Source organism: Portunus trituberculatus, chromosome 37 (assembly GCF_017591435.1).
Source record: "Portunus trituberculatus isolate SZX2019 chromosome 37, ASM1759143v1, whole genome shotgun sequence".
Lineage (NCBI taxonomy): Eukaryota > Metazoa > Arthropoda > Malacostraca > Decapoda > Portunidae > Portunus > Portunus trituberculatus.
This window is the reverse complement of record NC_059291.1, coordinates 22300928-22315927: the sequence shown is the minus strand read 5'-3', so window position 1 is coordinate 22315927 and position 15000 is coordinate 22300928. Positions and strand designations below refer to the sequence as shown.

Here is a 15000-nt window from a genome sequence, read left to right as displayed (position 1 = left end):
TACTGTTGATCTAGGGATTTGCATTGCAACCACACTATGAGCTATACCTGCCTCACACTTTCTTATAAGGTTAAGCTTATCTTTGAAAGGCAGGAAATTGTGCTTCTTAGAGCTGGGGCTGGAGGTGGCTTTGCACGGGATGGTCAAAGCGGCATGGAGGCAGGAGGTGCAACGGCGAAGCGCGGCCTGCACGCTTGAAAAGTAGCGGATTTCACCACAATGTAGCCCAATACAAAAAACTAGTAAATATTACTTTAACTACTATATTTTGTACTTACCACTATCCGCTCACATTTCTTTCCATGGGGTTAGGGGGAGGGAGGTGGAGTCCTCTTTCACGATGTACCATTTTTTCCATAAGTTTTCACTGGCTTTCTTTTTTTCTTTTTATAATTTTTTTCCATTCTTACCTAAATTTAACCAAAATATTTTTCTTCTTAAAAAAACTTAATTATTCTTATTGTCTTAAAGATTTTTCCTTTCACTTCCTCTGCATCACTTTTTTTAAAGATTTGCATTATCTAGTAAGTCATTTTCTTGACGTACGGTGAGGCGAGAGAAGCGTGATGTCATTAGTTGCCTACTCACCACAAAAAAAAAAAAAAAAGAGCACCATAACTACAACGTTCTCAATGTCACGGTTAATATTACTACTATTATTAGTATTCTTACTTCTATTAATGTTGTTAATATCATCACTATTATTGTTAACATTTAGAAAAATTGCAAATGTAGCCCAATAATGTCATCAAGCAGCCCAAACATATCATGGATTAAGCAGCCCAAAAAATCGCAGGTACCGGATTATGAATTTAAGTAACGCATACCCTTCAAAAGTAGCTCAATCCGCTACTTTTTGCCCAATTTGTGTGGCACAGGATAGCGTCAGTTTACACTTCCGCCTGGCTGGCTGGGGACGAATTTGTGGTGGCGGCATCTTTCACCAGGTGGGTGGCGCGCGAGATATGAATGTTGAATTGGCGAGTCAGTCGGTCGAACCTTGAGGATTGGGTATTAATTAACTGAGTTCGAATTGGCAATAATTCGAACTGCGAATGGTCGAATCACGAGGGTCCCCTATATAGCGAATTTATGTCGTTATAAAAGATGGATTACCGACCCTTGGATGACAATGAACTTTCGATTATAACGTTAAGCCTTTCCTTCCAATTGGTTCGTTATAGTGAGGGTTTACTGTATATATATATATATATATATATATATATATATATATATATATATATATATATATATATATATATATATATATATATATATATATAAAGAGAGAGAGAGAGAGAGAGAGAAATTCTTCTACTTTTTTATAGAAAGATGCATAATATCTGTTTGTTATTCTACAATATAGTGGTTAGGTGAAGTTGGGTACTATATCATTAGCAGTGATAGATTAATTGCTTAAGGATTAATGACAGCCCCTGACATGACTTTACTGGAGGCCACTGAAGGCCTAAAACAGGTAGACCTAAAAATTTTCCAATTAAAAAGAAATGAATGAATAAATAGGTTAGGTTAAGAGGGATCCATGATTCTTTCACTCCTTATAGCTCAAGACGCCCTTACTCCAACAGTTTTTGCAGAAATATTTAATGTTGCAAGAAATTAAAATGCATAAATATTAACTATGAAACGAATAGGAATTATATATATTCTAGTAACTTGATTTCTATTTGCTTGTGTAAGTCGTAAAAATCAGTCAAAAAGGGAATATTGTAGCAGAGGTATCTGATATACTCATACAAACATGCAAAGATTTATTTCATCATTCATCATTTCTTATAGTTAACAGTAAGTGTTTATTGCTCTTCTGATGATATATATTGAATTCTGCAATGCTTCAATGTAGCTTGATTGCGTGTGGATCTCACAGAAGATAATATGCAAATGAAATTTTTTAGATAACTTGTCATGTAATTTCCTACGACATTATGGCAGGCTCATGATCTCGCCCAGTTCCTAGCATTTCATGCAATGGTCACCATGAAATACGTTTTATCGGTGAAATGCTGTCTTCAGTGTCACTCCTCTTGGGGCAGCCATAGGTCGAGCAAGCCAGCATATAATTGCAAAAAGTTGAAGTGGGTGAATGGCACGTGTTTCATCAGCAAAGCAATGTTTAGGGTTGACTTCCGGAAAGGGGGCAGAGCTTAGTGGCTTCACTTTTGTGATATGATAGCTTCTCCTCTCATCTTACTCCAAGATTCTGTCATACTAAAAAAAGTGAAACCAGTAGGCGGAGCTTATAAAAGGCTGTGGGCAACGCTTACGATCGGCAACTTACACCCATAATATAGGCCTCTTCTGTGTTAGAATCGCCTGTGCTCTTTTAAGTGTGAAATCAATCTATTGAGTGAAATATGTGGACTTTGAAATGGTGTTTGGTGGTGTTCAACAAAAGTCTTATTTTTCTTTGTTTTATTTGCTCACGTTTCTGCTTCAAGCAATGGGAAATTACCATTTTGTTTTTCATTACTACAGGAATACAAAGAAAGAACTGATGATTTGACTTATGTAAACCATACAATTGTTTCTTAAATATGTCATGTAGACCAGTTATTAACGGTGTTAATCAGAGGCGATCTTGACTACTTTTACGCAATGGGAGAACCCTCCATCGGACGCCCTCTGCCCACTCCTCTCAGCCTAAACCCAAACCCACCAACGAACCCTACTTGAGAGTGAGACTCTCAGGCGAAAGTTGATACCCTGCCTCGTCTCCTCCTTGCGTTTTCTTTTGACACACAACCTGTATAGGTACATGACTCAGCAGTAAGTTTACGTGATAGTTGGGGCGCCCCAGCGACCACTTCCCTAACTTGACGTGGAAGTTAGCGGTATTAACGTAGAAAATGGAGATTTTTTTTTTTTTTTTTTTTTGCGGAGGGAAAGGGGTGTTCGTGCGCTCCTAAATAGATTACATGGCAAGAAACAAACAATGAAGTAAAATTTCAGTTGTTAGATGCTTTTTCAATGCAGTGATATGAAATCACACATCTTTCTAAATAAAAGCTGGAGAGAGAGAGAGAGAGAGAGAGAGAGAGAGAGAGAGAGAGAGAGAGAGAGAGAGAGAGAGAGAGAGAGAGAGAGAGAGAATATTAATGTACAGTAGAGTATATCTCTCCTAGAGAGAGAGAGAGAGAGAGAGAGAGAGAGAGAGAGAGAGAGAGAGAGAGAGAGAGAGAATTTAAGATCATCTTTGTTAAGTAATTCCTGTACCACGAAAGATCAACCTTCAGGCTGACTTTCATCTGATATACAGTTTATTTATCCTTTATTTATATGCACATGTATATTTACGCGTCTTCTACATCTACATGTACATGTATGCATGCACATATGTGGTCTAAACATGCGTTTCCCACAAAGATAGCTTCCCACCTCTCATCTAAGTCCACCAAGGCTGAAAAACAATATATTATCTAATTTACATGTACGGTATGATTTACCATCTAAATCTTCGTGCCACGGTATGCCACGATAAGAGTTTATTAAGCTCACATATATGGAAGGCGGCCTCAAAACATAGACATAAGACGGAAAATAAAGAGCGTAACCCGGCCGTTCCTATGTATTTTCAATGGGCGGCTGGTAATGTTTTGGGTGTAAAGCCCGCGTCCCACACAGCATGATGAGAGGCGAATGCCGCACGATTGAACATGACTTGCAGTTTTTGCACGATAACCGACGAATCCCACGGCTCACGAGACCCTTCAGACAGTCACAGGATACCTGTGGGATGAGCACACGATATCACTAAGATTACAACTATATACCGTGTTGCTATCAATCTTTTTTCACAATTCCAGTTTGACACTAGCACGATGGCCACACGACCTACACGATAAAGATGAGATGCTACTCGAAGGTACATCGATAATAATACGATGTTTAACGACATCAGACAACCACAGGATGACAACTGAATGAACTGTACAAATTCCGCTCAACAAACACGAGCGTGAAACGACCACTTTTTTTTTTTTTACCGAAATTCATGCTTATATATAAATTGTGGGCCCACACATACCCGTCACAATTTAACAGTATCATTCACCGATGTCACAACATCGTATCCCGTGCAACATGTCCCTCTCCACGTCTCTCATCCCCTTCCTGACAGGACATGTCTGGCTACATGGGCCTTTCCACACCTCCCCAGCAGGACATCTATGAGTACTATATGGATAAACTTGAAATGAATAGTCCGCTGATCAACAACCTCAAGGTTCAACTTTATTTAACCTACCTCCTCAACATTGACTAACAACAAAAGAAGAAACGACAGAGGAATGCCCGTAAATGGTTTGTTTAGTCGTGGATTGCACAGAGGGAACAGTATGGCCACTGCCACCAACTTCTGTCACACCTCCAAGAACATGAGCATGATTCCTACAAATATTACCTGCTGGTCGACCACGCCATATTCAACGAAATATTACAACAAATTACACTTCAAGTAAACAAGACACAGATTGGAGGAAGGCAATGGAACCACGGCTACGTTTGACCACTACACTATATACTTTTCATGGCCATAGGGGGAGACCTACAAAACATTTATTGACTTATTTTCGTGCTTATTGTGTTATTATCGTCCAAAACTCGGTTTCTAATTGTGATTCACCTCGGTATAACATGTTATTCTTGTGATAGGCTCGTCATGTTATCGTTCCATCATCGTTCGGCTTTCGGTCGGTTATCATGCTACCAACTGGATTGTCTTACAATTTTTGGACAGTCACGAATACAACGACCATGCAACGAACACGATGAATACCACATGACAATCACATGAACGTGCACCGATTGCGATACGATAGGTCTGTAACGTTTTATTTCGACGATAAATTGCAAAACATAAGGGGAAGACTACTTTTTTTGTGATAAATCGGAAAAATGCACGACTACCACGATAAGTCCTTGAGTATCGTTCGCGGTTTCATGATTCCAGAATATTTTTACATAATAGTTAGATTTTCTCTGCAAGTCATGCTGATTCATGGCACAGTCGCCTCACATCGTGCTGTGTGGGACAGGGCCTTGAAAGGGATAGAGGCAATAGCGGACCAATAGCGCATCAGCTTCACTTTTGTGATGTTATGTCGCCTTCCCTTATTGAACTTCCTTGAGTTCCACCCCTGGCCCTTATGGTTCATCTGGCGCCTCATTTGAGTTTGCGCAGAGACCTAGGTTTGGCAGTAAAGGAGTATTTTTATCCCACTTTTGAAAAAAAAAACATATTATTGGGAAATTCGGACTATTGGTGTTGAGATTAACAGACTTTTACTATAGTACATCTGATGACTGCACAGCACCAATATTCTATGTGAGATAAGTAAACTAGCCTTTTTCTACCAGTCTTAAGTGATATGATCTAAGAGTCGTATGCATAAGAAATAAGATGTATCCCCTACATCCAGTAAATTAAGCTGCTACGTATAAGAAAGCCATGAGTATTGAAAGAATCAGAATTGCAGAAAATTTACCTATAGTCTTTAATACTTTTTCCCTTAATATAAGAGGCGAAATTGGCCAAGGGCAAGAAAAATGACTGAAAAAAAGGCCCACTGAGGTGCTGGTTCCCAAACGGGGATAACAGAGTTAGCTAAAATATTGGGATACTTATATTCTCTCTATGATTTGATCAGCTTGCACTTTTTATAGGTAACTTTCTTCCCTCACCTGGTAAATATTGTTGAAGCCCGGATGATCAAGGTCATGACAAATGCAGGAGGTAAGCAAAATGAGGGCATCAAGGTCGCCCAGTCGTCTCTGAAGGTCACACTTGCAAATCATCCCGTACATCTGGCGACAAGGGCTTAGTACAGTGGCACAAGCAACGTCATATTAACAATGTATACCTAACATTTTTAGTTAACAGCAAAATTATTTTACTAAAAATTCATTATTCTTTAGGAATCAAAATCTTTAAGGTTATAAGTTTGCATATGTTCGGGAAGGAGTCCTATCTATGGCAGTCAAACAATCTTATAGAGATGCTAATGATACAGCAGTGCCTTACCATTTGCGTCACACAAAAAGCGTGCATGAAGTTGTGGAAGGGCACTTGGTTATAGCAGTGATATACCCTGCACAAGAACCTCCGGAACACATCAGTCTCAATCCCGAACTTTGATAGGAGTCCAAGATCATTATACCTGAGGGTTAAATGAAATTCATTGACTTACAAACTGACCAAATTAATGACTGCACACACACACACACACATACACACACACACACACACACACACACACACACACACACACTGCATAGTGGAGTGGTTAGTACACTCAGCTCACAACTAAGAGGGCCCGCGTTCCAGTCCTGGGCGCGATCGGGCAAGATGGGCAAACCTCTTAATGTGTAGCCCCTGTTCACCAACAGAAAGTAGGTATGGGATATAAGTTGAGAGGTTGTGGCCTTGCTTTCCCGGTGTGTGGAGTGTGGTGTGGTCTCAGTCCTACCCGAAGATCGGTCTATGAGCTCTTAGCTCATTCGGTAATGGGAAACATTGGCTGGGTGACCAGCAGGCGACGGTGAATGCAAATACACACACACACACACACACACACACACACACACACACACACACACACACACACACACACACACCCGAAGATCGGACTATGAGCTCTGAGCTCGCTCCGTAATGGGGAAGAGTGGCTGGGTGATCAGCAGACGACCGAGGTGAATTACACACACACACACACACACACACACACACACACACACACACACACACACACACACACACACCACCGCGTTTGTGTAGTGGTTAGCACGCTCGACTCACAATCGAGAGGGCCGGGTTCGAGTCCCGGGGCAGAGAGGCAAATTGGCAAGCCTCTTAATGTGTGGCCCCTGTTCACCTAGCAGTAAATAGGTACGGGATGGGGTTGTGGCCTCGCTTTCCCGGTGTGTGGAGTGTGTTGTGGTCTCAGTCCTATCCGAAGATCGGTCTATGAGCTCTGAGCTCGCTCCGGAATGGGGAAGACTGGCTGGGTGACCAGCAGGCGACCGAGGTGAATTACACACACACACACACACACACACACACACACACACACACACACACACACATTGCCATCCACCAACAGAGCTATTGAACAGAAAGGAATGTCATTACTGGAAAACATGTAGGGATTCAGCCCTAAGCACTTGAGGCAGGGGTGGCAGATACTCACATATGCTGCAGGAGCAGGAGAATTTCCCAGTCCTCCCATGCCCAATTGTTGAATGAGGGTAATCTTAGGAGTTCTTGAGTGTCCTTGCCTACCACACCATCGCTAAGGGAACAAGAAATGTAATCAGAAATTTGATTATGGAGTATAGATCTGGTCTTCAGGAAAAAAAAAAAAAAAAAAATCATATAGTAGTACAGCCGGTTATGCCCATCTCCGCATATATGCCCAAACTGAAGCCCAGATTTTGTATCAGCTTAATTTTTCTATCCACACTACCAGTGCACCACACCACTGTGTTGCTACCCAAAGTATCTATCCCACTTTAAGCTCATATTTAAATTTCAAACAAACAAGTAAAAATCGTAGATACGTACCGCACATACTCATACACATACATTTTGTTCATGTAAGAGGGGAACCAGCCAAGCGGAACAAAAATTGCAATAAAAAAAATTCACTGAGGTGCTGGTTCCTGAACACTGTCAAAAAATTCGTCAAAAGAGTGGAATAAATTGCTTGAAACCTCCCTTCAGGCCATAATAAAGCAGAAATAAAGAAGAGCACAAAGAGTTTCAGAGTTTACCAGAAAAAAAAGGGATGCATTAGAGAGGTGGACAGAATAGGGATGAAAGAAAGAAATTATAGTGCAATGAGGCAGTAGAAGTAGGGGAAGCACGCAATTAACAGATCAGAAGAGCAGTTGGCATGAAAATACTGACAGAAGATAGCAATAGATGCAACATTGTGGCAGTGAGAAAGAGGCTGAAGACAGTCGGTCAGAGGTCAGGACCGGGAAGTTGATAAGACGAAAACTTTTGGTTTCACCCTATCAAAAAAAAAAAAAAAAAAAAAAAAACCTGTGAAATCCCCCCTAAATGTAAAGCATACTCCATACATGAGTATATAAGGGCCCTGTACAGAGTTAGTAGTTGTAGCTGTGAGAAAAACTGGAAGAAACAATTCAGAATGCCCTAACATTATATAATATATTTTAGCTAGAGATGAGTTGTGAAGGTTTCAGTTTTGATTATAAGTTAGGGAAAGAATGAGGATGTTAAAAGCAGAAGAGGGAGACCGCCATTGATGAGGAGGGGAAAGTTTTCGGGAAGGTTGTGTTGACCTGAAAGATGGAAGAATTGAGTTTTTGAGGATTTGAACAATGTTAAGTTTACTCTGCTCCAACCAGAAATTTTAGAAAGAGCAGAAGTTAGGTGTTCTGTGACTTTCCTGCATAATGTGCTTACTTTCTGAAGGATTGCTTTATAAAAGACGTGCAAAGTTCAGGCAGCATAACCAATCTATAACTGAATAGGACAAGAAGTTTGGTTTAGAAGGTGACAGGACAATACCCTGAGGTACACCACTCTTAATTTTTGATAGAATTTTCTCAAATGTTCTGATGTTTATTCTGAAGTAGCTCTGGAATTTACTCTTATCGTCAATAAGACAAAACAAACTATGGAATTCTCTTTCATTCTTCCTTTCTTGCAACATGGGATGAACCCATGATCTCTTTCTTTTTGTATTTTGTTTTATTTCTTCTTCTTCTTCGTCATGTGCAATGGCTATTATTCCCAAATCGGCCAGAGAAAAGTCACACATGACTTCCACTGGTGTTCAGAGGGAGGAAATGATGGGAGCGAGAGTGGAGCGAGAGCGGACCAGACATGTGAATGCACCAGGACCATGACCGGAGCGAGAGCGGAGCGATAGTGCGAATCAAGTCTTAGGAGGGAGAGCGCTTTACCTAGCTGTATATATATATATATATATATATATATATATATATATATATATATATATATATATATATATATATATATATATATATATTACATCCTTATCTTTTTTGGCAGACTCACATCACAAGACACGCGGCACCAGTGCTTTCAGGAAGGCTGTTCAGCCAAGTTTTCCTTCGATGGTCACAACCACTTGTGTGCAAGGGGATAAGTTCCCTCCTTAAGAGTGTGATACCGACTCTCAGTGAGTTGCAGCTATTCTTCAGGCTCTGTCCCCCTCAATGGATCCAGCACATACCTTCCTGAAACACTATTGGTCTGTTAAAAGCCGAGCCTGTGACAAGGGTGGGGTGTTTCTGCATTGGCCTTACGAGAATCTAGCAAGTGCCTTACGGATCTTCCGCGACTGTAGCCGTTTTCCTGACCGAAGCAAGAGCAGGGACCGCCTTCCGTCCACTTCCTTGTCAACAGTGTCAGTGCCTTCATCCCAAGCCTTCTAGTTTTCCAGGGTCATCTTCACAGTTTTCTTGTAGACCCCGCTCGCCATCACCAGCAGGTGCCACTGCGTCACCTAGTCAGCAGGTACCTTCCTCGGAGCAGATTTGGGAGATGTTTTCCCAATCCAAAGTCCTCCTGCAACATAAGGAGGGGATGGAGAGGAATAGGCATTCTCCTTCCCCTACCTTACTGGGATCTTCTGCTGCTTCTGCACCCAGCGGTTCTATGCCTTCTCCAGCTGCTTCTGCACCCGGAATAGGCCAGCTTTCTCCTACTCACTCTCACGGCAATTCTGTCCCGGGTCAGCGCCTTTACCTGCCATCCATGGCTGAAGATATGATTGCTTTTGAGTGGGCCGAGGTCCCTTCCTCTTGGCCTATAATGTACTACTGTGATGGCAGGCATCTTGTCATGCAAAATAAACCGGATTCCTCATATATGGTACCCAGGACAGACTTAGAGATACGAGAAAGGGTGAGGCAGGATGGTTATGAGATCTTCTAATACCACAGGGTTCGCCTCTCGCGCCAAGGATCTCATCCTTCTTTCCCCTCCATCTTTGTTACTCTGGCCATTGACACACTGGATACAGTGACTGCCGAAACTTTTCTAGCCTCTTCGTCCTCTCTCAAAGCTGGTGTAAGAGGATGACCACATCGGGGAGCCAGAATTTCATCAACTGGAAGAAGTTGCCACCGGACCCCAGGAGTCTCCCGGCATCTCTGTTGTAGAGAGGTTCTTCGCCTGCTTTGCTTCTTTCCCCCCTTTCCTTCTTTCCTGACTCTGCCACGCTGGATGCTCACATTGGAGGGTTTCTTCTGGCGCGACTGTTACCTCCTGTGAACTTCCCATGGCAAGCTCAGCATGTAGCAAGACACATGCTGACCAGGAGTCACTAGGAGTGCCTTTTGGCACCTTTAACAATCCCAACGGCATCTGGTGTTTCCAGATAGCGCAGATGTTACAAGACCTGGCTAAATGCAGCTTACAAAGTGTCCAGAGGGGATATTCACTTTGTCCTTCAAACTATCCCTACTGTAGATGCTGGACTGGCTCAGGCACACTCTCTCACAATCTGCCCTGATTTGGAGAGGGCGTTGGATTATAGACTGACCCTCAGGAGAAAGGCTTTTAAGAGACAAATCGCAGGAGGTGCTTGAAGGTCTTATGCACCAGGATTAATTTTGCCAGAATCTCATTTCTGAGGCGTCGCTTCAGACGGTGTTGGCTCCCCATCCTTTGATCTTCAAGTACACCAAGCCACAGGCCAAAAGTTCTAACCACCAGGGACCTAAGAGGAAGAGGAGCCAGAACCTAATAGACTTTCCAGTCGTCATCACCCTCTCTCACACAGAGAGGTATGAAGACTACTAGGAACCAGAATTTCCAAAAACTACATTTTCGGTTGACTATAACTCTTGTTACAACTGTTGTACACTAAAGTTTTGGTTGTTTTTTTGCTTCACTTGTTTTCTACCCTGAAACCCTACCCACCTCCGTTTGAGGGTAGTAGGTGCGTTAGTGAACGAGTCTCACTAAAAACCAGCATTGACGCTTTCTGCCAAAAGCATAATTTTGGAAAAAAAACGAATGAACTACTACAACTACTACAACAACAACTGCTATTACTACTACTACTACTACTACTACTACTACTACTACTACTACTACTACTACTACTACTACTACTACTACTACTACTACTACCACTATTACTCATATTTCTACTACTGTCATTACTTCTTCTACTATTCCTACTACTGCTACCACCACTACCACCACCACTACTACTGCTACTACTGCTACCACTACCACTACCACCACCACTAGCACCATTATTACCACCACTACCACTACCACCACCACCACCACCACTGCTGCATCACCACTGGTAATGGCATTATTACCACCACCACCATTGGCACCACCACTGCCATCACTGCTGCCACCACTGGTCACCACCAGCACCACCACCACCACTGCTGGCAGCACCACCACCACCAGCTACCACCACTACTACTGCTACCACTGCTACTGCTGCTACTACTGCTACCACTGCTACTACTACTACCAACCAACCACTTACCACCACTATTGCCGCCGCTGCTGCTGTTGTTGCTAATACTACTACTACGACTACTAGTACTACTACTATTAATACTACTACTACTACTACTATCATTAGTACTACTACTACTACCCTCGCTGTTTATCTTTCAATTCCCACGTCTCAGAGAGGGTGGTAGTAGTAGTAGTAGTAGTAGTAGTAGTAGTAGTAGTAGTAGTAGTAACACAACGTGTACGCCGCGAGACATACAAACGGGAGGAGAAACTTAGTCTGGAAAGGACTAACAGAAGAAGAAACAACCATGTGGGTGAACAACACTTACATAGAATTAGCTGGGTGGTCTACATGTCATCTGTTCGATCCACCAAAGTGTGCAGCCACCAACAAAATTGTACAAGAGATGGTCATCCTCCTCAACAATTACTTACAAGAGTCACCCCTCGCACCGTATGCGATGAAATTATTCTTCACACTGCCAAAACTCTTCTTTCAAAAGACACATAGGAATGCGAAGGTGGCGGAAAACGTGAAAGCCGTCGCAAGAAGAGTGGGTCTATGGCAGAACAACCAACTGGATGAGCTCCTGGAGGAAGCCCGAGCCATCCAGAAGAGGCTGCCAAGACCATCAGGAAACCAACAAAGGCAGGAAGACAAAGCCCGTAATTTCGCTGGCAATATGCGGCAAGGACAGGTGTCCAAGGCTCTGCGGGCACTTAATGAACAGCAGTCAGGTGGTGTGTTGCCCCTCACCAGGGAAACCATCCACCTGCTGAAGGAAAAACATCCTCCCCCCAGTGACGAAGAGGGCCTCAGGATGCAGGGGCCTTTCCGCAAGCCCAATGATGTCATCTACGAGGTGATAACTGGAGAGATGATCTGGAAGAAGTCTCTCCAGACACACGGCAGTGCTGGTCCCTCAGGACTAGACGCTAGAGGGTGGCGTCGCCTGTTGAGCGGCGCACTCTGTGGCAGTGCCGCTAACGACCTATGCGGCGCCCTGGCAGCACTGGCGAGGAAGCTTGCCACCACAAATTGTCACCACGTCGAGGCTCTCACCGCATGCCGATTAATCCCGCTGGACAAAAAGCCGGGATGCAGACCAATTGGCATCGGCGAGGTGATAAGACGCATCGTGGGTAAATGCGTCATGACGGTGGTCAAGGACGACGTGAGGAGGGCAGCGGGGAACCTGCAAGTGTGTGCAGGACAGCAGGCAGGAGGAAGCCGCCATCCACGCTATGAGGGAAATATTCAGTGAAGACAATTGTGAAGCGGTGTTATTAGTGGACGCCAAAAACGCTTTCAACACTATTAACAGAAAAACAATGCTTCATAACATTCGAGTAAAATGTCCCTCTCTGGCACACTATGTAGAAAACACATATAGTGACCCCTCGGATTTGTACATATGTAGTAATAGTGGTAATAGTGTTAAGGTGTTAAAGTCCATGGAAGGGACAACACAAGGTGACCCAGTGGCCATGGCGATGTACGCCCTCGGACTTTCAGTGCTGCAACAAGTTATCTCATATGAGAAAACGAGTGTGAAGCAAGTGGCGTACGCGGATGACCTGTCAGGGGCCGGCAAAATAACAGACTTGAAAAATGGTGGGGCTTAGTGAACGATAATGGTCCCATCATAGGGTACACACCCAGTGCCGCTAAGTCCGTCCTTATTGTAAAGCCTGAACACTATGACAGTGCAGTGGATAGCTTCAGTGGCAGTGGAGTTATAATAACAAAGGATGGACAGCGGCATTTGGGTGCTGTCATCGGAACAGAGGAGTTCAAGAAGGAATACATAGGAGAGAAGGTGAAGGAGTGGATACATGAGGTGGAGGTCCTGTCTGACATGGCCAGGACTGAGCCTCATGCAGCCTACTCCGCCTACACCCACGGCTTGCAGCATCGATGGAGATTCGCCATGCGCACCATCCCAGGCATCAGCCCTCTCCTTGCACCACTGGAGGTCTCGATAAGGAACACCTTCATCCCAGCGTTACTGAGATCCCACACCATCGGAGATGGGGAGAGGGCGCTGCTCGAACTTCCACCAAGACTGGGCGGGATGGGAATCACCTCCCCTAAGAAGTTAGCGACTGTGGAGAACCTCAACTCCCTCAAGCTCACCAGGTCCCTCACAGAGAAGATCATTGCTCAGGACGCACATGGTGAAATAGCCCAAAGTGCAGTCACTGAGCAAAGACGAATTATATCTAGAGACAGGCAACAACATCAACGAAACTGTCTCGAAGACCTGATAAACATCCTGCCTGCAACCACAGTGAGAAAAATCCACACTGCACAGGAAACAGGAGCCTCTAACTGGCTAACGTCACTGCCCATTGGAGCGAAGGGCTTCAGCCTCAACAAACAAGAATTTGTCGACGCCATTGCTCTGAGGTACGGCTGGCCGGTGGAAGGACTCCCCAGTACCTGTGTGTGTAGTTCCCCAATGACGTCAACCACACCATGACGTGCAAAAGGGGATTCGTATGTATCAGGCACGATGAGGTGAGAGATCTGACCGCCAGCATGCTCAGGAGGTGTGCCACGATGTCTCCACTGAACCGACCCTCCTACCGCTAGACGGCGAGCACCTGCGCTACAGAACAGCCAACACCACCAACGAGGCTCGAGTCGACGTCAGCGCACGAGGGTTCTGGACAAGGGACAGAAAGCATTCATGGACATACGGATCTTTGACCCGATGGCCGCCTGTCACCACGAACTCTCCCTGGAGGCCGCCCACCGCAAGAATGAGCAGGAGAAGATCCGAGCGTATGGGGAGAGAATCCAACACGTTGACCAGGGCAGCTTCACACCTCTGGTCTTCACCACATCTGGCGGGATGGGCTCCAAGGCTCAGTGCTTCTACTCAAGACTAGCCGACCTAATGGCAGAAAAGAAGCACCAGCCAAGGAGCCATGTCGTCGCATGGATGAGGTGCCGTCTTTCATTCTCCCTCCTCAGATCAGCCCTCCTGTGTCTCAGGGGGACAAGGCATTCCACTCCCATACCTGCAGATTTAAGTGGCCTTGACTGCGAGGCTACAGTGGTGGAGAGTGGCATAAGAGTAGATAGAGTAGAGGTAGAGTGAATTTATAGCTAACAACTAATGTTTATATTATAGAGTATTAGATATGGTTGGATGCCACAGTCATTAGCGAGAGTTGGGGCTAATGACCTCCAAGTAGTGGAGCCCTAATTGACGCATCAATAAACATGGGGTGGAGGTATTTTAGTAGTAGTAGTAAAAGTAGTAGTAGTAGTAGTAGTAGTAGTAGTAGTAGTAGTAGTAGTAGTAGTAGTAGTAGTAGTAGTAGTAGTAGTAGTAGTAGTAGTAGTAGTAGTAGTAGTAGTAGTAGTAGTAGTAGTAGTAGTAGTAGTAGTAGTAGTTCTAGTAGTGATAGAGAGGTTGCCAAGAAAAGGTACTGGTGGTGGTGGTGTTCTTCAACTTGTCAAACACTCCTTCATAAATAAAAAA

At 43.9% G+C, this 15000-nt stretch overlaps 1 protein-coding gene across 3 annotated transcripts in view; it reads right to left on the bottom strand.

The window, feature by feature from the left end:
• LOC123514395 (high affinity cGMP-specific 3',5'-cyclic phosphodiesterase 9A-like) overlaps positions 1–15000 on the bottom strand; it is a 459159-nt gene that overhangs the window by 86859 nt on the left and 357300 nt on the right. For all 3 annotated transcript variants that reach the window (XM_045272307.1, XM_045272306.1, XM_045272305.1), the window contains 3 exons: positions 7206–7307; positions 6041–6176; positions 5701–5823 (listed from right to left, as the gene is read on the bottom strand). In XM_045272307.1, coding sequence (XP_045128242.1) covers positions 5701–5823; positions 6041–6176; positions 7206–7307 — 361 coding nt within the window. The remainder of the gene's footprint in view (positions 1–5700; positions 5824–6040; positions 6177–7205; positions 7308–15000) is intronic.